Raw genomic sequence first — 26422 nt, forward strand, 5'->3', positions numbered from 1 at the left:
GAGGCCTTCACAGCAACACATAATCAACTGAAAAACAGGAGGGGAAAAAAAAAAAAAGGTGATCAAAGCTTTACCTAGCTACCACTACAGCGCTGAAAGTTTCTCCTTAACATTGAGACTCTGCCTTTTCCCAGCCTTTAACCGATCCTTGCGACAGAAGGGTAAGGAAGCCCTGGGACAACAGCAGCAACGCCTCACGGCATTGGCATCGCCAAGGGGAAGCGCCAGGAAGGACTGAGCATTCCCACCTCGCCCTCAAGGCATGACCGCTGCCACCGCAACATCCGCCCCTACCTGTATTTGTTTCTGAAAAGCCTAGAGAAAATAAATGTATTCAACGCCCTCAGCGATACATCCACTTAAAATAGTTCCTTTTTCTAATATACCTAAAATACCAATCGGGTATTTTCAGTGTTTCAAGCCATCTTTCAAGCTGCCTTATCGACATAATGATAACGTATCAATCAGTGCGGAAGAAGGCTGGATTCAGAAGTGATGGATGGGCTGGGGAGAGCTATTCCATAACACCAGCTGCATCACTGTCTGAACACATCCTACACTCGTATCCGCACAGTCAGCAAAGACAGTCGTCTCGGATCACGAAGACCACCTTCGTCAGCAGCCCCAAAGCAGCCATAACCTTCGCAGTTCAGAAAAATGCACTCAAGTCCTCTTCAGCATTGTCTGCTCCTGTCCCTTCGCTGCTTTCAATCACTGTCTCTTTTCCAATTATTAGTATCATAATGGTATTAAAACTGTTTTCTGGTTGTGTTAGGTGGTCCAGCCTCTACTTCCAGATCTACACCAGGTTTACATCCTGATTTTCAGGATTTCAGGTTTCAGATTAATTTAATCAGGTTTCAGATTAATTTTCCTTTTCTACACAAGATCTTGGCACGCAGAAACAGCAGAAGCAACAACAAAAAACCCGATTATATCCAACAGATTTGATAATCCTGATTTGCAACTGTTGGTCTGCAGAGTAGAACGGAGCCCCAGAGCAGGCGGACGAAATCCTTTGGTGGGGAGATGCTGGGACAGCCTGAAGTGGCAACTCATGCTCAAGGCAGCCCCAAACATGGGCCAAACAGCGTTCAGAGGCAGGATCTAACCCCCACTGGTTTCACAAACCTGATGGAGTATTTGAAAAATTACTTCGGCCCTCTCCTGCTCCGCTGTAAATTTAACAGGAGTTCACACGAACTGCATCAATGGTGACATCTGAAAGTGTCGTTTCACCTGTGACGGTGCCAAATGCTGTTTTCAACCAGCAAAAAACAGCCCTTGACGCTGACAGCTGCAAGAGCACTCAATGCACCGTCCCATGCCAGCTCTCCCATGCAGGAGGTCTGAAACAATGCTTTCCAGATTTATGACTTCAGAGGAAAATTGCAGTAGTAAGAGGTAGCACTTCACTCTGTTACATCACCATAATTTTCACCCACAACAATTTTAACACACGCTTTCGGAAAAACAAGTACATCAACCTCTCGAACCAACAACTCATACGATAAACCAGGCATGAAAGATGGATTGCAAATATTCTTGATATTAGAGATACTCAAAAAACAGATTCTGCCTGGGAGTTCAGAAATAAAAGACTCTTTCAGCAAACAGTAAATGAAACGCAGACACTGATGCTGTCCAAAGGTTTAATCATGGAAAGTGCCAACTGTACTGATTAAGTATCTGGACCTTATTCAAAGATAACCGATACAAGCAGAACAAAAACTCCCCCAAAACACCTGAGGATATGTACATTAGGTGAAACAAAAAACGAAGCGACAAAGACGTGAGAAGTTGATTATCTGTAATTTCCTGAGCTTTCAGATATGGATGAGCACTTGGGACTTTCCTCACTGACTTTCAGTCTTACTAAGTCACTCCCAGTATGAAAAGGAAGTCAGTAGCAGCAGTGGTTTAAATCTACTTGTCTGTCACGTCTCTGGATTTTTAAAAGATACCGAGCAGGCCTTCCCTTTGCCCTCTGAAGACACTCCAAAAGCCTGCTACCTGCCCATTCAAGCACACAGACTGCACATGAGATATTTTCAGGCACAAATCCCTTATGTTCTTACTAAAGATCAGAGCACTACCAATACTACACATTACATAAAACGAAAAACCTTTTTAAGAAAGAAGGATGACGAGACTCAACCAAAAGATATTGGCTGGTACAAACTCATGTGCTGTGAATAATATTTCTATGACCTTCCACTGTCATAAAAACTGAGAACTATTAAAGACTTCAAGCGGTCGTTAGTGCCTCGCATCCTCCAGCAGCGTGGCAGCACAGGAGCACTTCCACTATTGCAGTTTTCCCCTCTTGGTCATTCAAAAAAGCTTTGAAGGCTTTTACAAGGTGAAGCCACTGAAAGTACAGCTAAAAACATTACAAAGACTCAATGTTTAAAGAGAAACAGATAAGCTGCTCAAGGAAAGCGTTGGAGAAATGCGTGCACTGTACAGCAGCAAGTTTCTGAGCCAAAATGCTTCTATGACATTGAGAGAGTAATCACATTACGGCTGGAAGTGTGATGGGAGGCGATAGCACACGACCTGCCAGGCTAAGGATATAACAGAGTTTCAGTATTCCATCCCTGAACTTGCATTACTACAAATCTTGCCAAATATTATAATTTTCACACACATTATCTCCGCTTCTTTACAATAACACATCTTGAAAATTGTCATCAGATAGCCCACACTCCCAGACAACCCACGTTTGGGGACACAAATGACCGCTAAAATCAGAAAGCTTTCAGCCTTCACTCGAGAGCCGCTCGTAGAATACTAATTAACTTCATAAACCCCAACCTTATTCCAGAGAACAAGTTTTTCTTGTCAAACATCCCCACGTGTTACTTTTACTAATAAATACATCCATTAACTGCTGAATACAAGCCTTAAGCCATATGCTTGTTATGTATACAAATCAACTTTTTTTTTTTTTTTACTAAAAATATTTCAACTGAGCCTGCCGTTATACCCACTGTGATGCAGCAAGGATGGATCCTTTAGCTCAGCAACAGAACACCCTTTTGCTCTATTCAAATGAAATCTGAGGAAAAAATTATCCCTTCAGCCTCCATTTTGTAAGGTCTAATAGATTTATGATGAAAGTCTTCAGAACTCATTGGGAAACGGGAACAGAAAGGGGTCAAAATGATCGCAACGCTGACGGAGACGCCAGGCATGCAGAAAGACCCATCACACCACCTCCTTGATCTCTTGCTACTCAGGATTTCTACTTCCTAACGCAGGGGGGAGGTTGAGAAGCACTTCTTTTATCAAACCTGCACTCGGTCATCCCCACGACTGACCGCTGCGTTGCACTTACAAGAAGATAACACGGACAGAGGCAAGCAGGAGGGGTTATCCAACTGCAACAATGGTGTCTTGGGTAGTTCCCACTACAACCAGTCCTGCAGCGTCACTTTGCTGCTCTGTGAGGATGTGAGCAACAGGAACAGGCTTCCGAAGCTACGGTCAATCTTGGCCTCAAACAGCACACAGCTACCCAAAGCGAAATGAAGGAACACTTGACCTCAGGAGAAGAGACAAACAGATGTTAACACGCGCACACACCCATCTGGCCAGGTCACGAGCATATGCCAGGTAAAGGAGCATCACTTCATTATCGGCAAACTTACTGTGTTGGTAAGATTAAAAATTCCAAAGCGCTTTTCAAGAAGTACTACAGCTGTACTGCACACCCTCGAAGGGCCACAGCACTAAAAAGCAGGACTTGTTTAAACAATGCACAAAGGCACACAGGATTGCCAAGGCACTCTTGACTAGAAACAAAGGCCCATGAAGCCCACCACACACGTTAGCTCTGTAACCTCTTCCCTCCCCAGCAGCGCAGAGAAAGCCCGTTTCCGCTCTTGAGAAGACCCACCCTTCCCTACGTGCCTTCAAACTCTTCCACAACGAACGCACACAGCACTTGACAGCAAGAAGTTCCTAGGATTGTTTGCAAGAGCAGACTTCATGCATTATCCTCCCCCAGTCTTCCTCCCAGCGTGGCCCTAAAGCAGCTGGTTCCTGCCTACTCCCACCCCACGCTCTCCTCCATGGCAACACTTCTGTGTACCAACAGGGGAAATACAGAGAAAAATGAATAAGAGATTATTTGCGTCCTCAGATCTAGCACCCGCATGATGCTAGTAATCAAGAATCATTGCAAAGCAAGATGTCCACTTCAGCAATTCAGTCAAGTTGCATAAATTTTAATCGAGAGGTTGGACTAGCTCCACATGAATCTAAAAAGCCCAGCCTGACAGCTGGTTGTGCCACAGACTTGTAAGCACAGAAAACCCACACAGGATGCTGCCTGACGAAGCTCAATCTCAGACTATTAAGGCAGTTGTCCTGCAGATCACTACATCTTACGGAACGGTTGTTCTATTAAACACCTTACTTGACTTAATCCTCACAAATATCTGGCTGCTATCATTTATTCCTCCCACCACCCTCAAGCTTCTGTCCACTAAATAAGGATAAAAAGATACATTGCAGCCCTACCACATTGAAGAATAGATTCACACGGTTCCTTCCTGTACCATCAACTAGTTATTCCTGTGTGTTTATATAGGTTTTGCTCAAAAATTCCCTTCGATGTGTTCAGAAACACCTCTCACCAGGCCACCCAACTGATTTTGCAAAAGCTCTGTCCAGAACCAACTCTCTCCAAGCCACCCATACCATTCCCAAGCAAAGGGCTTGAGGACACAAAACACGGAACGAGGCAGGTCTTGTCCTCAAGAACACGTAGCACTGTAGAGAAAAACACAGAAAAGTCTATCTGAGGACACAACCAGAAAGACAAGATGTTGATATTGATGCACGTGAGGATGTCCATGGACTATTCTGAAGGCGTCATCTGACCAGCACACAGATCTGAGGAGGCCAAAGCACCGTATGAGGAACTGTTAATTTCAAGTTAATTGATTCAATCCAAAAAATATCCAAGGAACATTTTCAGTGCTTCAGAAGAGATCAGCATAATCCAGCATTATACTGCAAGGAACATTAGACAACACTGCTTCCGGAGCGTCACTTTCAAACGCGGAAAAAACATTTTTAGATAACTTTTCCTTTGCATTTGTAAAATAACGCATCTTTATAGACAAACGTTCTCCTTTCTGCTTACCAATATCAGGGTACTATGCCTTTACATTTCTCTAAAAATCTAAATATCTGAAGTATGTTTAAAATCAGCATAGCGCAAAAGACACCTCCAAGGAAGCGTCCACCAGTAAACACCATCCTTGGGCGGAAGAAAATCTTGGGGCTTCCAGCATGAGCCACACACTAACTGAACAGATAGTCCAAGTAGTTGAGCCACTGTGGTTTTCCAAAATGAGCCTTTTAACTACAACTTGAAGGAATATTAAGTGCCAGGCACTTAAAAATCTCTGAAGGATAAAAGTTTTTCCTTCAAAGTTACTGAGTTTTTAAGTCTAAGGCTGTAACTCATCATTTTCCTGACACTTTTTTCCCCTTTTCTCTCTTTTTTTCTTTTTTTTGAGTACTTTGATGTCTAGCTCCCAACACAATGTTTAACTTTAATCCTGTATTAGCCATACGTTAAACCCTGCACGAATATCCCATTGCTCTCTAGAGCAGTTAACTGTTTGGGATCTCAGACCGCGCTGTCGCGAAGGTACTTCTCCAAGACCGGACCTTCAACACCTCTGCATGTGTAGCGACCAAAACAGCCTCTGGCAACGAACTTGTGTGACTAATCTGACATTTTAGTAAAACCCCAAGGTCTTTCTCTTCTTCCCCCTCCAAACTCCACGGTTAGCACCCCCTCCCCGCTACCTCACGGTGGTTTCACAGCGCTGGCAGGGCCATCAAAGCAATGGCCAGGCTCACTGAACTGACAAAAACACAGAGCAGACAAACAAATCCAGTAGTTTCTGCACAGAAAAGGTACAATAAAGAAGATGTAAACGTTGGGCGTACCTGAAGGGTACAGCAAGATGGAACTAATTTTGCATGAGAAGCAGACAGCTCCACTCAACCCCTTCCCAGCGATCATCAGACAGCCGCATCTTACGCGGGAACAAACCTCAGCAAAGGAGCACAAAGATCCTCAACACAGCACAAAGGTACGCAAGCTCCCCGTCACGAAAGCTTTGACACAGAAAGCTGAAAGAAAGAAATGTCTGCCAACAGAAATCCCCTCCCCCAGCAAGAACGTGAAAAAAAAGAACCACCTTTTCTGATTTTTTTTCCCCAAGAACATTTAGTTTTCTCCATGTTTTTTCAGTTTGTGTTTCTTTTTTCTTTTGAATTTCAGAAGATGAAAAATTTCAAACTTTTCCTATTCTTTTCAACAATGGATTCTTGAAGAAATTACAAGAACATAATATTTTCTCTGGTTTTATTCTGAATGTTCAGTTATTCTCACCAGTGTAAAGAACAACTCTGCCATATGAACTCCCCATCTTCTCAGCAGCCTGCAAAGGGCTTTCCTCTCTCCCCTGCGCTACTCCCTCTCCCCCATCCCTTCTGCTTCCCACATAATGGATCTGGCTTGGGCTGCAGCGGCAGCGCAAGCGAATTGTAGCACCCCTCTGGAAACACAGACTGACCCGAGTTTAGCCCCAGCACAGCTGCAGGGCTTCCCCTCGGTCTAACCTTTTGTAGAGGCAACGCACCAACTAATCTGTCCCCCTTATGGCTTTCTCTGCTACCCAAACGCCTTCAAGGTCCTGAAAACTACTGCTCAGCATTGAGGATTGTGAAGACTAAAAAACTATGGTGACGGTTGCTGACCTTTCAAGGTAACTTCAGCGAAATGCTAAAAACAAAAATATATAAAACACCCTCTCCATTTTTGGCATCATATTAATATTAAAAATCCAATGTCAACCACAATAAAAGAAGCTGATGTGAAGTATTACTGGATATTCGTAACAGGAGCTACTACAATTAAACATAAAATCACCTATATATTGGGTACTCCCTTCCCTCGCAATTTTTATTTGTGTACACACAAACCTGCAAGGAGACTGTTAAGACAAATAAGCTGTTAAACTCCAAAGAGTTCTCTGCAGACAAATTCTGATCCCAATGCAGAATTATTATCTGTCAAGTTTCCCAAATCTTCACAAAACACAAAAACTTTAAGCACATGACTGACAGCATATGGAAAAAAAAACATATTTGGAATTAAATCTTATAGATCATATTTGAAGGATCTTCTCCTCATTGTCATTCTCCATGACCAAGGCCATCTGCCTGACAAGGAGTGGGAGGATATAAATTCTTAGCTTATTTTAAAACTTGTCAATGATAACCAAGAATTGTCTGTAAAATCTATACTGCCTTCAGACTCTACCTTCCAATCCCTAAGACATCAGCTCATAGGGTGCTGCCATTCCTATTTAGAGAGTATGTGCTTTGCAACAGGGGAAGGTCGTTCTCCTGCGTCACAGCCAAATGCTCCTACAGCAACCAGCAAAGACACAATTTTTGTTTCCCAGGAAAATGCGGTAATTGCCTTACTCTCATAGTACAGCACCGCCAGTTCTTACCAGCATTCGCTGTGAGCACATGAACACGGGATACATTACTTGCTGCTTAACCCACACAGCAAATGCACTTTAGGAGGACAGAACTAAGGCAGGCAGCACAACCCCCAGAAAAGGGGCATGTATGCTCGAAAAAGCACCTTTGCTTAATATCCACGTTAAGACACGAGGGTGAAGTCAAAGGCACCTGGATGCTTTTGACGAGAACATCCAGTTAAATTAACGTAAAAACGCTGCAGTTGACAAAGCCGACTCCGGCTGCGCTGAAGCCATTGGCGGCCAAGCAAAACCACAAATCCACCGCTTGGTTCTTCAGCCTTTCTTGGCGATTCATCGAAACTTCCAGGCAGGGCTGATGGAGCAGTCGCCAGATCAGTAGTGCAGCTCCTGCTTTTGGGAGGTGTTCTGAAAAACACTGAAGTTCAACATCCAGCTCGGTCCCCTCTCTGGTGGCGTTCAGGATCCCCGCATCGGCAGGCACTAACCATTTCACTTCAGCCGTCTGCACAGAGGGGACTCCACTCTTCCCACACAGGCACCATGTTACTGAGATTTATTCTTGTTTCTTCAATATTACAACGCAGCTTTGGGGCACAAGGAGCAGGCGCGGACTGGAAGCCCTAAACACAAACCAGCCCGCTTGTGCTGAGCCCCCACCCCAATCCCAGAGGCTGCCGGGCCACCCTCAGCCTAAACCGCTGCCTCCTGGGGTTGTTAGAGCTAACCAGTGCTGGCTGGAGACCATGCGCTGCTCCGAAGGGGAGGGAAAGGATTTCTGTACATAGAACAAAGATTTTTTCCTTTTCAGGACGGCTGCTCCCCCATCCAGCTCTCACTTCCTCATGCCTACAAGTTCTGTGTTTATTTTTTCCTTGTATAATTTTTAACCTCGACGAATAAAAGGGCTGACATTCACTAAACACATGGTCTAAGTGCTACCAGATTGCTTTTCCGTAGCAAAGCCTTCTGCATCTTTAATAAAATCTGACTCTGAGATGATTTGTTCTAGTTAAATCAGGAGAGGATCCTGTAGCAGCATTCTCCAGCGATGTCACGGTTTCTTTGCTGTCAGTAGAGCCTGGAGGTGATTTCTTATTCTGAAAATCTGACTGAGAGCTACAGAAAGACTCTTCAACCAAAACACAAGGAGTTATGTTTTCATTGAACTTCTGTATATTATATAACCAAAGCACGTGATAATTGCCAACACTGAGAACTTGGCACTGGTTATTTTCACAAATTAGGTATGAGGGAAGCGTTAGTCCTAACACACAATAACTCTCTTACCTGACTGTATAATCAGCTGTCCATCAGAATAAAATCTTTGAGGCACGCTGCATTTAGTGTCAGTCGATCTGTAACGGCCACTCTGATGTTGGGAACGTTCACACGAGACATGCCAACCGAAACGCCTTGACTTTCCCACCCAGTTAACAGTATTTCATGAGAGCTACCCAGCTCAGGTTTCTCAGCATCTCTGCCAGGCTGCATCCAGACCAGCTGAAGGCAGAGGCACAAACGGCTCCATCACCAGTTACCAGCTGGTGGAAAGCCTCCATCTGAGCTTCCACAAAGCTACCCCAAACACTGCACACATTTGGGGTGGTTTTTTTTTTGGTATGACCCCAAAGGCAGGAGTTTAAAAGGCAAGTGCAGGGTGTAAGAAACAGCCTCCGACACATGCCCATTTTCAAGCAAATGAGAAAAATCAGCATAGATTTATTCCCAAACAATATTTCTAGGTAAGAAACACAAGGCTTCATCATACTGGCTGCATTTGTTAGGGGCCACTAAATGCCAACCTGGGACTTTTGCAACTCCCTACCCCAGGAGTTACCAAGCAGTCACTTACCAAGCAAGGAAACAAACCGGTAATTTCCAGTTCATTCCTAAAGACCCAGTAGGTGCTTTTCAAGACTGAACTCAAAGCAGCAAATTCCTTTCTGGATTGCAAAAAAATACAACATGGTTTCCAGAATCAAGAAACTTCAGCAACTACTCACTTGTTTCCTAGCATTTGGATCACAAGCTTTAAAGCTATGCAGGAAAGGCCGTAGATTCTTATACAGAGCTTGGCACATTAGCACTAGCACCTTGATCTGCCCCCAGCAATGTGAAGAACTCGGGTGTTATTAATGCACCAACAACTGAAGAAGAGAAATCACACTCAAGTGTTGACCCATTCAGTACCATACTTCATCCTGAAAGATGACTCCAAATTCTGCAGCGAGAAGGACGGGGTATTCAATCTCCAGCAGCAACGTGGGAACGGAGGAAGATGCAAGTGTCACAGACTGCTCACTGAAGACAACTGGCAAGGTCTGGCTTTCGTAACAGCCCATTTTGATGGCTGGCTACACTGGCAACCTCACCATTTTTCTTCTGACTGCTCTCCAACAGAAGTACTTACAGCACTACTTCCCTGAGCTTGCAGGTGTGAGGAGGTACCACCGCTTCAGCCAGGACTCCTGCTCCGTGAAGAACAGGCTACCCAGAGAGTGAGAAGTGAAATCGTCTGACTTCTGGGTTGGGGCTGGGTTCCTCTTTGACTAATGACTTCCATGTGGCACTTGGACACAGCACCTGTAAGACCTCATTGGGATGGGTACTTAGCATATTTATCTCTTGTCTTCTTAAGTAAATAACCTAAACTGAAAACAATTTTGAACCGTAAGTCCTTTCAAAATATAAAGCCTTATGTTTTATGTAAAGTAAAATAACTGCAGCTTTTAGTATAACTCACTGCTACTGCAAGCAGCACAGAACTTCACTCTGTCCTAAAAGCAACAGAAAAGTGAGCATCTACAGAACAGACTCTGTGAAGAGCTCGACACAGACAAGATCCTCAGGGGTGTCACAGTGCACTTATCTGCTCCCTCTGAAAAATGAAGCACCTCATGATCACACCAAGCCAAGGGGTAATAGGAAGTCAAATCTGGTCACAGAAAAACATAAAGGGGAAAAAACTTGAGGATATCGTCCATACCTCGGCCAAAGTAAAAGCCAGATATGGTTTCCTAAAGTCTGCTGGGAAGGCAGCTGGGTTTGCAAGGCAGAAAAACAGCAACCCTGAAGCACAAACATGCTAATCCAAAACTGAATTGGAAGATCCAAGAACACGGATCACACCTTCCCGCGACTGTGTGCTGTATCAGGAATCCTAAGCTACATGTCGCAGAAGCAAAACCAAGAGAGCCAAGAGGATCTGCTTGACAGCTCAGCTACGCGAGTGTCAGCACGTTCAAGGTGAAATGTGTTTTTCTGAATCAAACTCCACTGCATTTGTCACCAAACGGGCTTCTACAAATCCAGGACTGTCCAAAGCTCAGTCTCAGGAAATTAATTGAGTGAATTGCAGTTGCTTTTGACTCATTATAGGCACTGATAACCTTAACTGCAAAGCACTGTCAGAAGAGGTGACTATTCACCAGTAACTCACTCCGGCTAACAGAAATAACAAAAGCTATCACCAAATTGGTGAACATCATTCAGATGCTTTAGAATCCCCTTGTCTAGATCTTCTCCCCATGTATTTGGCCTCTCTCAAGCACCGGGCAGTAAGGGAACTCTGCTCATCACTGCGCGATGCAGCAGGCAAGCGGGGATGGGAACTGGATGACAAAGGCTCTCGTCTCGGTACTGCCAACAAGATGCCAGCGAAGCCGTGTTTCACAGGCACCATCCCCTACACCAGGCTTGCAGAGAAGGCTAAGCCTCCTTAGCTGCAATCCACCACTCAAGACCTACAGTGAGAAAAGTTCAGCAAGTCGGTGACTCCAGAAAGCTACGTGGGCAATACGGTTCAGCCAGGCAAAAACACTGAGCACACCGCATGAGAACTTAAATTTCCAGCAGAAGTGAACAACAGCTCACCTAGTCTTCCATCCCAAATTTGCATATTATTTTCCTTTTATTAATACTCAAATAACCAACTTGCAGCACATAAGAAAACTGATAATTCAGCACAGTTCCCATATTGTCAACAAACAACCTGTGACTAGGTTACCTGTTGGATAAAGTCTCACCCAAGGCTCAGTCAGTGAGCCTCAGGCTTAATAAATGCACTCTCAAGTCAGGTGTTCTGGTCTGATGGCAATATTTGCACACCAGACCTTACCAACCAGCCTCTCTCCGAGTCTCTCTCAAGGTCCTCAACACTTCCGACAACCAGTGAAAAGCTGAAGCTGTCTAGTACCTAATACCTGGGAGACTGCTTCCCTCACACGCAGTTTTTTCCCCCCACAAACTCCATGACTTTATCCATCTGTTCTAGTATTTGCACCCCTCTATAGGAGCAGGCCTCCTTCATCTGCAAAGCACTCAGGCAGCACTAACAACAAGCACAACACCAGCTCTGAAGTCTGTGTGAAGGTCCTCTGGAAGTACTTAGTATTGATGAGGCTCACCAGCACCTCAATCTTCCCAGCTTACAGAACAGACTCTGAGAGCTTTTAAAAGAAACAGAGCAAAGGAGATGGAATGCACACAAGAACACAACAGTCGAGCTACCCTAAATATTAAGCAAGCCACAAATTTTAATAATTTTGCTATATTAAAACACACGCACCAATGTCACCCCACCCCCACAATTCATCAAGGCATTTCACTCCCCTGGGCTCTTGTGACTAAGTATAATATTTCATTAAATATCCTGTTCATACTGGCTTATGTACTAGGGAACACACTAATTTTAGAAAACTGATTAGCTAGTTCTTTCTAACCGAATGTTATTGTAGCTAAGGTCAGATTTTGCACTGAAACTATGGCAACAAAGCCACAGTATTCTTTTGTCTACAAGGTTGGGGCTAGGTTTATTAACAGTACTGTTCTACTTAATAGCTAAGCACTGCTTTTTGGCAATCCCTCCCTCGATCCTACCTGAAATACCCTGAACTTTCCACAGGGGAAAAAGCTCAGACCTGCGAGAGCTGCTGAGAAAGAACGAACGTTCAAAGCAGCGCTTGGCTTATTTCTTCATTTTTAGGACACGGTCAGCACACCAGCGCTGTCACCCTGCACAGACTGTCTCACCGGTACAGAACTACTACCCACAGTGTTCAGATGGACAACCGAAGCGCACAGATCATCAAACTTCACGCCAGGAGTTCAATGAAATCCCTCCTTTTGCAGCACCTTCACCAACAGATTGCCTTTTCCATACAGCACTCCAGCTACGCATATTAATCGCCCCTTTCTATTTCAAAGGGGCTTCGCTCTGCCTTCATCTCGATGCAAAACATTCAAGATGAAAGCACCCTATAAAACCAGAAGTTGGCAGAGAGCTGCTTGACCACAGCACCCTCAGTACAGAGCAGCGTGCCAAGGCAACCCAGCCAATCCTCCCAGGGGGTGCCCTGTGTTCCGAACTGACCCAGCTCCTCCTGTTCAGCACCGACCACCTCAACGCCCGGTTAAACAGACCCTCCTGTCGCCTGTGCTGTGCAGCCCCTCCCCATGACCGTCTCGGTACCCCAGCACTAGGGCACAGAAGAAAAACCACGCCGAACCACCTCAGTGAAACCAGTCATTATTTAGCCAGTCATTTATCCATCATTTCGGCAAAGCGCATCGGCGCCAGGGAGCTGGGATGCCTTCAGTGCTTCAGCACGCGTTTCTACCGACTGGCCTAACGACTGGGCCCATGTCACAGGCCAGCGAGGAACCACGCTGCCATAGATGTGCTCAGTTAAATACAAACAGCTTTCCAGTTCGCTCTCCGTGACAGAAAAAGCGCTTTTCCCTTCGATTCCTGTATCCAATCACTACTGGATGTCAAAGCAATGCAAGCTTGAAATAAAAGGAGAGGATGCAGCAGCCACACCAGTATAACACCTATTCTCCAGCTGTGCTCGTAATGGGAAAGCTCCAGTACCTCCTCTGCTTGCTAAAAGAGCAAGCCATACAAGTAATTATCACTGATGAGCCCGGCGCTGCCACAAAACCCGTGGTTAAAAGCGTCTGGAGATGAGGTGCCCACGACATCACTCTGAAGTCACCATGGGCTGGCACAGAAGGCAGCGTGCATTGCTACTGCTGGCCTGCAGAGAGGAGGGAGGCTTGGGTGTGCTCCTGTAAGCACTGCGCCAACTCTTGATCAGGACTCCCTCTCTCACAGGGTCTTCCAAGCTTTAGCGGATACAAAGCACATTCGTCCGCACAAAAATGCAACGCTTGTGACTTCTCAGGTTTTTTTTGAAGCACCTAAATGCCACAGTGACAATTGCCTGTAACATCTGCTCATATGTAGGATGCAGTGGGCTAAAGATCCACGTTTTAGAGACAGCACTCAGGATTTCTTCATCGTATAAAGGGCATCGAATTCAAATGTGTACTAGCAGTTGGCAGTTTTCTAGCACGGTTCTATAAATACTTCGAATCGTACTAAAGGATTCCTCATCAAGTCAGCGAAAAATGTATTTTGGATATTATAACTGTATCTTAATTCAGCAAGATCAAAAGATTGTTCCTACACAACATGGCCAATGCTTCAATTTCAAATAAACAAATTATAGGCACAGCATTAGACTGTATTTTTATCATTTTTTCTCCCATCACACCAACCTCAAAGCTTCTTTTGATTTTACACTAGACCATGATTTTAGCACCCTTTTTGAAAAGGGGCTAAGAAACATAAGGTTTTCTTCTTATAGCATTTGGCTTTTGGGAAAAAAACAGTTAATTAAGCAGGTGTTTACTGTTGCCCCCCTTCCTACTTTTGGTATTCAGCAAGTGCATTTTAGTCTGTCTTGGACATCTCAAAACTGAGAAGGAGTTGCTTTTCTACTGCAAGTCACATACTTCTCTTCAAGATCACCACGCTAAGCTTTGAACTTGGCACTCAAGCACTCTCAAAAGTTCTGCCTCCTGCATGAGAAAAGAATATTGCTATTTTATCTGCTAATATGTGGTTATCAGAGCGAAAAAAAGCCATATTTAGACATCGGTTTAAATACACCTTAAAGGAATCTAGGCACCTTAACAATTAGCCTACCCAAAGATTTCGCCAGCCTAAACTTGGCCATGCAGCCCAGGTCTATGACCCCTCTTCTCGCCATCATTCCAGGAATATGCCTTCAACCCTCTGCAAAACACCCGCTCAAACCCCTCTAATACATACAGAAAGTCATACAACTCAGACTGCTTCACATCAAAGTGTAAAACTGAATCTAAGCCGATATAATGGCTTTCATCAGAGCACCTTTGGACAAGTATGCACGGAGAGCAAGCGGATTTGAGGTCACACATTCACCTGAAGCTGAACGCGTGACACCTAAGGGCTTATACTGCAAACAACTCTTCTTGATGAGCACAGGAACTACCTTACTACCCAAAAAGTGCACTTCTATACGCTGCTGCTATTTTTCCAAAACTAACAGGCAGAGGGATCTGGGTATTTGTTTTAGTTTGTTTTTTAATATTCTGAAGTGTTTGGGAAAACTATGTATGTGACCCTTCAAAATTCCCTTAATCTCAGTTCTAATGCCAAACTATAAACAAGCTTGGCTAAACAAGGCTAAATAATCCCGTACGTATGCAACATAACTCCACAGCCTCTACCAGTACTGCCTAAATTACACGGTTTCCTTCATCCAAACCAGAGCAGCAGCATATAGCCTTCAGGTCATTGATGGCAAAGCTGTGAAAACAAAACATAACTCAAAACATTTCTGTTACGGAGAAGTGTCTTGACTTTCATCGGCGCTGAGCACTGTGAGTTTAAGAGAAATCCATCAAAGAACTGGGGTGCGTAGATACATATTCTTTTTAAAATACACATACATTTGTATAGTAAAGCTTCTTTGCAGTGCCCAGGTCGTTGCTCCTCCTGAAGACTGACTCGTAGCTCACAGGCTGAGACCCTCAGCACTAGCCCCTCACACCAGGCGAGCCAGACCGACGGCTTGGTGAAGGCAAGGCTCAGGAAGAGCACACAGTATGGATTACGATCAAAAGAACAAACAGAATCTCAACTACTCATCTTCTGCTTCACCATGAGGGTATTTTAAGTCTTAGATATGGGTTCATTCCCTGAACATCTTGCCAAAAAAAGAGTGTTGCCCAGCAACTACTAAAACAATGTTCTGGAAGGAGGTAGCTGCTGGACAAATTAACCCAGTAAGTGCCCTTTTCCCTGCGTTTCCTGCAGCTACTGCAAAGCCTCGGGATGGCTGGCAGACAGATCTGCATCCCAAAGGAAGAGCTGTAAGGAATCTCCCGAGAAGGCTGTCAGACAGACTGCTGCGGTGCAGCAGCAGTGTCTTGCGTTAAGCAAACACATTTGGCTTCGCGCAGCGCCACGTTCCAACCCAAAACGAACACCGATAAAACCTCTGCAAAAGCACCTACAAACCAACGAATAAACAGCTAAAGCACAAAATTATCAGCCCTGGGCTCTGCCGCAGCTTCAGCACTGCTGTTAGCTCTGACCTTGATTTGCAAAACAGCTCTCTGTGCGTTTAAGTACGAATGATTTCTAATGAAACCCTGGTGGTTTTAGCCTAGCTAGAGGGTCAGCTGTAGTTCATACTTTCCACACAAACCATGCATGTTAAAGGACGTTCATTTATAGCCCCTATTCAGATGCAGTGTCATACTCAAAGATGGCAATTAGAGCAGTGATTCCAGCTTTATAAAATACATAAAATGTCTTTTTTTTTTGTTCAAAGCAGCGCAGATAACCAAGGAACTGTCACACTTTCTTTTTTTGGAGACTCTTACAACTAGGATTTTTTCCAGGAATCTCATCTGTACACAGTATATTCAGACCAGTTAAGTAAAATACTCTTTCGCAAGAATCTTCATATTAACATCTTAAAAAAGAAACACCCTGATGAATGTACTCTTAAGTCTTAACGTTTTGCAAGGCAGTTTTAGAGGACTTTTGAATTAGTTGGAGCTGAAAATAATGAAGGGCCACGGAAACAGTCTACTTTGAAAAAAAAAAAAACCCCGACACCCAAACCACTGTATTTAAAGTGGATTTAGAAAGCCAGAATAAAAAAAAAAAAAAAAGCCACTGCAATCTCACAGACTGTAATTACCATCCAACCTCAAACCACTAACTTCAAGTACTCTCTACCTGTGATTGGGATGGGAAAAAGGAAAAAAAAAACCACCAGCCCTCACACCTTTAAAAGATCAAACTAATATTGTAAAGACCTAGAGGCCCAACAGCATTTCATATGCGAAATAACTACTGGTGAACGCTCACAGTAACTTGAGGGTGTGGGACTAACACCTTCCTTTGGAGTTCTTCCCAACTCCGGCACTTCTTTTCCACCTAACACACTCTCTCAACTTTTTTTTTTTTCATGTCTCATTTACACTTTTACACCACGGTCCAAATCCTACCTGCACGCTATCCCACCTTACTCTCAGCTTCCTCTTGCACTTCACCCCTTTCAGGCCTCCACCACCACCAGATTGATCTGTCAGCCTATTTTTCCCACAACTTTTGTCAACAAAGCAAGCCCTCGTGTCCTCAGGATACCTCTGCACGTTTGCCTCCAAGCAGACTGAAAGCCCTATCGTATCACTCCCAGCTCTGACTCCAGTCCTGTCGCTGCAAACCATTCTGTCCAGTCCAGCCGAACACGCCCCGAGCTCCCCACGCCGGATTTTCCTCAGGACAACTTGAAGCCCACGTTTTTAGGAGTGACTTCCTAGCACACAAACCCCACCTCTTCCAGCTATGAAGCGCTTGCTTTCAGAAACGTGTTCCTCAGGCAGGGGCTACTTGCACACCACGAGCAGGTCACCAGTGTTTAGCGACAGCGTATACTGACGGCCAAGTATCGCTGTCAGCTGCCTTTTGTACAAGAGGCTCCCTCCAGGAGGAAGGATGGGGCAGACACACCACCACTCTGCACACAGCAGCTCTGCTCAATTTCCAGGGTCTAAAGCAGGGAGGAAAGAAAAACCACCACCCTCTAGACCAGGGCCTTGCTGCTGCCATGAGATGCAGCTGATTAAGTGTAGCCTAGGCAACGCGATTTTTTTAAAACCTGAAACACCCATGGCTAAGAAAAAAAGCAAGATGGATTAATTCTGCCACTGGATATATATGCTTTAGTTTCACACTGCATTTTCTTGGAGTCATGTATGCATATCTAAGCAGTCAATCTTGCTTCTAGCTACCTCTCACCGCTTTGATTAAGCATGAAAATTATATTTACAACTGGTTTTACATCTGCCTGCAGAAAGGCAGATCTGCTCCGAGAAGCTTAGAGTTACATTTCTTAAAAACACTGCCCGAAGCAAGATCTGAGAGACTGGCCACAGAGCCACACGTTCAGCCTCCTTCCCAGAAGGCGACTTCAGATTTGACTGACCTTCAGCCGGACACCTTAAAGCGCAGCTGGCTGGAGAGAAGACTCACACAAGGGTATAGAACAGGCTACAGCGCAGAGGGATGTCTCCAGTCCTGGGTAAAGCCATAACTTACGTCGCTCGCATTTGATGAGTTTTGGTCCTGCTCTAACGAGATTTGCACAAGTTACTCCTCAGCCACCAGGGCCATTCGAATGGTTTTGCACCTATTTGAATTCCAACCAAGACCACGCTTCTTCTCAGGCCTCAAACTGCAGTGATCCTATCAGCTGTGACGGTTAGTACGGACTGCATGAAATCATTGATCCAACGTGGGCACCCTGTACTAAGATTCCTGGACATTTCCACGTCAGCTCCCACCCCAGGATGCTGCTGTACAAAAGCCATCTTGTGCCACCGATCTGCTGCACCCATGACCCTGCCCAAGGCAATGAAGGCTAAATCTCAAGCAGGACAAAACTAAATGTTGGGGCTACGGTATTACAGTCACCAGATGCCCACAGTTACTGTATATCCCAGACATAAATGTTGCTGTTTGGATAAACACAGCTCAGGGAAGACCTCGCGTTCCGTTTGCAAGGGAGGTATTTTTGCAAGGTGTCATAAAAACACCAACTCAGTCTGCAGAGACATGGCTGTAGCTCCTGACCTTGCCAGAGACTTCCCGTGCAACACCCCAGACAAGCCTCTGGGTGCCTTTGCTTCACATTAAAAAAAAAAAAAAAAAGGTTATCTTCCATTTGTGTTGAAGATGGTGCGATAAACTTCATCATTACTCTTCCGAGCATATTTATCCTGGAAAGCATTTTATCTTCAACTACACTTGTAAAGCGTGTGTATAAATAACAGAAATGCCTGCGAAAATTTTATGACTTCTGTTGCCATTTGCCATTAAGCTTAAGCTTCCCCATGGAAGCTTCACAAAGCTTTAGTGAAGTAACTACAAAGGCTGGAAAAGGTTCACACCATTCTTTCTCCGTGTATAAATTATAAGTAATATGAGAACATTTACAATGTCTAACCACAATGTTTTATGTCAGACAAATGTCTCTCTGTACTTGCAGTTCCTAAACTGTGCTAGCAAGAATTGCCTTTTTCTCATTCTTTTCTCCCTCTCCCCCTGCCTCCTTCTACACCCAGCAGTCTCAGTCAAATCTGGCTTTATTCTTTCATGATTTTTATGTCAAGAAATGCCTGGAGTCAGGGCTCTAGTTCACGTAACACCATTGTTCTTTTTCTGGAGAGCTTAACATCGAATGCTAAAACTTCCCCAGGTTGCCTCTTCAGTATTTCAATCCTCAACTATTTAGTTTTCCACTAAAAAAGGGAGAAAAACCAACATGGACTCACAGACTTCAGCAATATTCTAAAGAGTTTCATTATATGAGATATCTTCATGTCATGGCAAAAAAAACCCAAACAAACCCAAACCCAACCAACAGCAAACAAAACTAGCAGTCCAGAAGGTAGATGATTTTCAAGGGCAATCACCTGCAGTTCTAGCCAAGAATTATGGTAATTCCAGAGCCCCTGATAAAGGCAAAGCATAACCAAGGAAACGAGATTCATCCAAGGAAGAAACAAGACAAACAGTTGTTGCTACATCTGAGAACAGCAATAAAAGGTTGATCAAATTTTTACAATATTCTGCTGAGCCATCCCCTGGGTAAAAGATGCAACCAAGGGGTAAAAAAAAAAAAAAAAAAAAAATTCAAGAAGGTTTTTCTAAACAAAATCCCAGTTACTGCTTCTCTTCCTGTTTGAGACTTTTCTTAAACAAATCAGCCCTAGCCAAACTGTGCAAAGTAGCAGGCATTAATTTCTTATCACCGAGCCTAAGTTTCCTGGCAGAAGGAAAGCAAAGTCAAACGTAGTTAATATCAAATGAGGTCAAACAACAATAGTTGTTGCAAACATTCGCTCCTTTTCACTTTCCTCTTCTGAGCTAGGTTTGGTGCTGGGTAACTACACGGCATGTACGACAGTATAGAGAAAAAGAAACCAAACTTACAGGGACCCTGTAAGTCTGGACAGATCTGAAAGCCAGCCTCAGCTGGCAACCCCATCTCCACCCCCTCACAAAGCATTCGTATTAAGTCCCACAACTCACTTCACACAGACATTCACAGGTTTTGGGGTTTTTCTTTTTTTCTCACAAGTTGCCCTTCATGGAAGACGACGACACTGAAATACTCTATAGAAAGCACGGAGGTCAAAACCAGTTACACATGACGGCACAAAACGAAGGATGACTTGTAAGCAGAAGGGTCATCAGCTGTCTAACAAACTTACCTCTGAATTTTTTGGGTGGGTTGTTAAGATCACCTGCTTCTGGCTGTACCACACACCGATCATCCACAAGGCTGCAAAGAAACGAGAAGTAAAGTGAGATTCTATTCCCTCGCAATCACTTACCTCCTGGTTAGCAAACCCAGTCGTTTATTTGCAATATTTTATCCGAGTGGCCACTTCAGCAGAAGACATTCCCCAAATGCCAACTTATGCCAAATCCTTCTAAGAAGCATGCAGCTAGTTTTCACTGTTGCCCAGAGCTATGCTCCTGGATAGGTGGGACAATAAATAAGTCATTGCTCCTGTATACTGCATCATCTTTATGTCCCCTCCTTGAGGTGCAGACAGAACAGCCCATATTCTAGTTAGGTGAGAGACAGCCTTAGAACAGCTATGGCCTCTTGGACAGATTTGAATACCGTTGCAAATGTGTTTCTATGAAGGGTAGAGAACAGGAAAACAGCACTGTGCGAACTGGACACTGACCCTGTGACCCCTCAAGTATCAGCAAAAGGCAGAAACAGTAACTGCCACAATAAAAATTGACTCCCAAGAGAAAGGAAGGTGGAACTATACCCTCCTGCTCACCAGTCATAAACACAGATAAGCCAAGGAGTCGAACTAACCTCCTCCTGTTCTGCCAGGAAGGGGGTGAATCGGACAAGTGAACCAGAGAGATTCCCACAGGGAATGCCAGGACAGGGCTTCCTGTGAATACAGGGTGGCAAAAACCCCACAGGGTCAATTCAGATCCCACAGAATAAAGAAAACGGTGAAGATGCGGCTGTCGCCGCCGCTCTGCCCTTGGCACGCTTTGGATCAACAAGGAATTGCGCTTTTACCAAATGCTAGTTCCAAATTGCACAAAACGCAACTGTGACCAAATACTTTGTAGTTTCTGACTTGATGCTAAATGACTCAATTTGGCCCCTTAAAACCAATCTGTCAAAGAGGCTTTCTACACAAAAGTAGAAAGTAAAACTCCAAGGTCTTAAAGGTTTGAGAGGTCCATTCTCATGCAGAATCAACTTGAGAAAGACTGAGACCTAGAATATGAGAGTTGTTCCTTGCAGAGGCCGGTTACATGCAGGGAGCATCTTGAGACAACAATTATGGAAAATAATGAAGTGCATAAAAATTAAGAGATCAGAGAGACTAAGTGGACTCAAGAGTTCTATGCATCTAAAATTTGCATACGCAAACATTCAGAGTAAATTGCTTTTTCCCCATGGATTTTCTCCCTATTCAGTATTATATATACATATATGTGCTCCAACAAGAATGGTAGTATTAATATTTGAGCTGAAACATCTGCTTCTCGTGAACAAAGGGCCAAAAAAAGTCAAGTCAAACGGGTTACTCTGATCATCCCACACAAAGATAATCTCAGTGCAATATATCCCTCTCATCCTGAGATCAAATTGAAAATAAAGAGGAACTTCCCAAACTACTAAGAAAAAAATTTCACAGGGTGAAAAACACAAAAGAGGATATGTTGTACACCGGTAATCAGTAATGAGGACAGCACTGAGTTTGGGAAACAGCAAGAGTAAACTCCTGATTAAGCAACAGTCACGTCATGGGAATATTAAATAGGAACACTCTTCAAAGATTTAGAACGACGTTAGAATGTATAGTGGGATGCTTCTCAACCGTCATTAACCACAGGAACAAGTAATTACACATTGTTATGACATAAGACTGTCAAAACTCCACATGGTATAGAGCACAATTACACTGAATCTTTCCTTTGCTTCTTTAATTTTCTCTAGGACGAAGACTAAATTAAATATGGGACAAAACTAATTTGATTATGAAGGCTTATTAAGATGATAATGCATTTCATGTTTCACATAGCAATTGGGATTTCTGGCTTAAATTAGGCTCAGAAGATGTGTGGCCATTATATAATGCAGTTACCTTAAAACAGCACTAATCAAATCAAAGAGGATGCTTGTAACACTAAGGGATCTTTAGACCTGCCACGAGAATATCTCATCAAGCCTAGGAAACACATGTGCTTAGGGCCTGTAGCGTCTAAAAGGACTACCCATGGCGAAAAATATCTGCTCAGCAATGCCATCAAAAGCCACAGCCACTGCGGAAATGTTCATCATGCACCGTATGGGATTAAACATAACATAACAACTTTCTACTTGGTCTGGAATTACGTACTGCCAAACTTGCTTCAGTACTAGGAAGAAAAAAAATAGCCAGATGTATAGTATCGCTCAATTCATTTTGCCAGTTTTCAGCAGATAGTATTTGGCCAGTCACACAGCCGATCGAACGCTGCAGAGTGTACGTGTCATATTTGACGAGTACCTGGGAAATTTGTCAAATACATTCGCCAAATACTATTCGACCAACCCTACTTACTACATCCCTTGCTTTTATCATACCTTCTTTCCCTTCTGGCAGCATCCCATATTTTCTTCTCTTTCCTATAATAGATCATGGTGCATCTTCAGTGTCTGCTTCCTTCTCTGCCCCCTTATTTTCCAGAATCCTAATAAGCTAGAGGACTAAACCTACAAGTTAGTTTGGAGTCACTCAGATGAGATTCCAGCCCATCGTTTCCTGCAGAGAGACTTACCAGGATGCTGTCTTTGTACCCTGCTTGGGAGCTCCATTTATCAGATGCATCTGGACAGTAGGCATCAAAAAATTTGCTGTCACTGTACCCACCCTGAGGCCCTTACGGCTACTGGAAATGAGAAAGAGCAAGTTGCGTGCGTGCCCACTCACCAGATCACCAAGCTTCCTGGTTGCCTCTTGGCTACTCGTTCAGCGCTGAAGTACCACCGCAATGTGTCATGCATGCTATTTCTCTCCCTCTCCCTCACTGCTCTGAAACAAGGTGGCAGATGTGCTCTTTGAGCTTCTCATCCAGCCCCCTGCAAGGTCTTCCAAATCGGTACACAGCTCCTCTGCCAGCTTCTGATGTTCGGAGAGATTTCTCCTCGGCAGCAGTTGAGCAGAATAAAACATACCCTGTCACTCGTCAGAGCCGTGTTTCAGTTCCTCGGCTTTTCTCTGCAAACTCTTCCTTCTCCTATGTGAACGGCTACTTTTTGTTTAATGAAGTAGCACACACCCTTCTTCCCGCTTACCAGGCACTCTCCTACAGAGCACCTACTCGGACGCCTTTGCAGAAGAAAGCGCAAAGGAGCTCTGTGGGAAAGCGTGGCGGGGGCAGGAGCCGGCAAGGCACGGCTCCCGCCGCAGCTCGGGGGTGCTGGCCATCGGCAAAGCTGCAGGTGCAGGTTCAAAATGTGTTCTCCTTCGACTGGAGAAGAACAATTGTGTTTGTCTGAGAAACCCCAGAAACTGTAAGACAAAACTAGTCATCGTGGTATATAAACAGTTTGGCTCGGGGCTTCTTTGTATAAATGTCTTTTAAAAACTACTTACATTGCCTGTGCTACATCCTGCTTTCCAATCAGCAGATGGCACTGGGGCCTATCCATTCCTGACTGGGGGAGCAGGGAGGGACAGGACGGGACACACGGATGGACACGGGACAGACAACACCACGAAGATCATTTGCTTGCATTCATTCCCTCTACCCACACCTTAACTGGACAAGCTTCTTCCTCCCCACCAAGGACGTCCAAACCACACCGCAGCCATCAATACACTCTCCATCCTCCCGATGTCTAGCTTGCCATATCAGCTTTAGGCCATTTTTAAATTTAGGGCCAAATCTGTACATAAAGCTACCTTGCTTTACCCAGTATTTCCTGGGAGTCAGGCTCAGGATAGCTAGCTGAGGTCTGCTAGTCCTTCTTAGGGATGTTTTTAGTACAAGAGAACAGCTGTTCTTACCCCAAAGTGCTAATAAATCCATTTGTTGAGCCCTCTGCATAGAGAGAACAAATATCTCCAATATGAAGGAAGCTCGACATCTTGTCAGTCATCTCTGGCTTACTGCCCCTAGAAGAATAAAGCACAACATTACTATTTATCAGGCAGAATTTCTCGGTACAAGCTACTGGAGTTTACAACAACAGGACCTTCGCTTTTGTTTGTTCGTTCGTTTGAAAAAACAGCCAAGTTCTTGCACTGGAATTCCAGGTATCAAGGGCAACACAGCATGTCAATGTGCTTCCTTAGAAAAATAAACTAGGGAAAAACAAGCAGCTACCGGCATCCCATTCGGTGCGGGACTGCTTGACAGGTAGCCGTATTCATCCCAACAGATGCTCACAGCCACTTCAGTCCAGACGTGCTGACCCCTTTCATCCCACTTGCAAGAGGGAAAGGGGAAGGAGATGAGCCGCCTCACTTTAAGACATGTTATTTGTACCTGCTGAATCACTACATATTTCTTCGCTAGATTCTTTGTCAGAATCAAAGGTGGGTTTGAGCACGTTTTATAGGTCCTCTGGTGTGCTGGAGTGATGCTCGTGGGAATTGTAATGTAAAATACTGATATGACTCACGTCAATATTTTTTGGTCATGTCAAAGTATTGACATGACCGACGCTGAGGTAGCCAGCCACTTAACAGTTGAGGTCCCAAGACAGCATTAGGTGAAGACTGAATATGCCCCACAACAGATTTTGCATGTAAAACCATAAAGATTAAGATTTTTTTCAGAGTCAAATACTTTAAACTATGTATGTATCAGGAAGCCAAATCCCTGTGAAATCAAGAATACTTCAACCCTGGTTTTAAAAAACATTGCCTAAATGTGACACTGAGGAGAGAGGCACTCAGTGTTGTCAACTGCCACAGTATTAAGAACTATCCTTATTTTCTTTAAAGCCCCAAATCTGGGACTGAATGATACAGGACCTACCTGTCATTTAAATATATATAGAAAAGCAAGTTTCCATCTGTCACAGAGACAAACAACACACGCCCGGATAAAAAGAAGCCCAACTGAATAGACTTGCAAAGACATCCTTTCCAAGGCCATTTACTGGTTTCTTGGAGATCCTCCTAAGCCATGCTTTTGATCACCGAGTTCAAAACGCTGAAACAGCTTTTCTATGCCCGAGGTTTCAAACAGCAGGCAGCAACGCAGCTCTTCCAAGCTGCTCCTCCTCGCAGGCTTGCTCTGCAAGGCAGCCCTGCCAGTGAACACTGCCCAGGACCAGACTCCTAGAGCGAAGGGGAAAGAACTGCAAACACTTTCACCCTCTCCGACATCACACCCAAATCAGTTTTAAATGGTCTACCACCAGAACTAAGCAGCAGGGAATTAAGCTTATTATAGAGTGCAGCCCTGACATTATACAGGGGATAAATATTCCCTTTTAGTGAACACTATCTTGTTTACCAAAAGTGTAAGGATCAAGTTTACTAAGCAAGGCTGGAGCTCAACAAGGACAGATTCATGGAAATTTAAAAGTTGATGCTGATAAAGCACCGCAGATAGGAACGTGCAAGCAAAACCTGAAGCTATGCTTCTGTTTAAAAAGCTGCAAACAGCTACCCCTCCCCACTGCCTCACCCTCAAACTGGTGGTGGTGGTAATAATAACTCTCATTATTAACTCAAAGCAATTACAGATGTTCTCATGCCCGTAAATTCCTGTGTCACCTGTATAATTAAAAACAAATGCAGAAAAAACCCCAAAAGAGGCCAAGATCTTACTCGGGGTAAAGACGTCTCAGCTCCTCTGAAATCAAATCTGTGCGCATACAGAAGCAAACTGTTTGGCTTCAGGTTGCTTGTTTAATGCCAAGTCCTTCAGCCACTGCATATGTTATACAGTCCGTTCCCATTCTGTCTTGGTAAGTGGACAGAAAAACATCACTACCTATTTTAAGAGATATGCCACCAAACACACAGAAATATGCTGAGTGACTGAATTAGCATCACTAGAAATACAGCTTTCCTCATGTCCTGGCTTGGAGGTTAACTACGAACTTCATACCAAAGACTTCTGAGCCCTCAAAATTAAGCTCAGCCCTAAATTAACACAGCCCAAACCCAAAGGTATCTAAGTCAACAAGAAACGGAGGTACTTCCAACAACCCCTTTGTACCACAGCGTTTCAGGATTCCCATTCGGGGTGTAAGGGGGATTACTTTATTGGACTACATCATTTTTCCTTTGGAAAAGGCAGATGTTCACCACAGCTGTTCCCAAGAGAATATGAAGGTCAAAATTACAGGCTTCCATTAGCTTCCATTAGCGAAGAGAATAATTTTTTCTTGGCCAAAAAAAAAAAAAAAGAGATTACCTCAGATCATTGACCAAAACCAGGCCCAAGGATGGAAATCACATTTCTGCATTACTTT

At 44.1% G+C, this 26422-nt stretch overlaps 1 protein-coding gene across 7 annotated transcripts in view; it reads right to left on the reverse strand.

Annotated features, from left to right (window-relative positions):
* The window catches only part of ITPR1 (inositol 1,4,5-trisphosphate receptor type 1), a 170887-nt gene that overhangs the window by 138034 nt on the left and 6431 nt on the right, over positions 1–26422 (reverse strand). For 5 of the 7 annotated variants that reach the window (XM_086470519.1, XM_086470516.1, XM_086470517.1 and 2 more), the window contains exons 1-2: positions 23997–24088; positions 20169–20239 (exon numbers count right to left, since the gene is read on the reverse strand). In XM_086470519.1, the coding sequence (XP_086326645.1) occupies positions 20169–20239; positions 23997–24088 (163 nt within the window). Of the gene's footprint in view, positions 1–20168; positions 20240–23996; positions 24105–26422 lie in introns of those variants that run through there. The other 2 variants (XM_086470520.1, XM_086470515.1) reach the window with 1 other exon arrangement.

This window comes from Leptosomus discolor, chromosome 9, assembly GCF_034619465.1.
Source record: "Leptosomus discolor isolate bLepDis1 chromosome 9, bLepDis1.hap2, whole genome shotgun sequence".
In the NCBI taxonomy this organism is placed as follows: domain Eukaryota; kingdom Metazoa; phylum Chordata; class Aves; order Leptosomiformes; family Leptosomidae; genus Leptosomus; species Leptosomus discolor.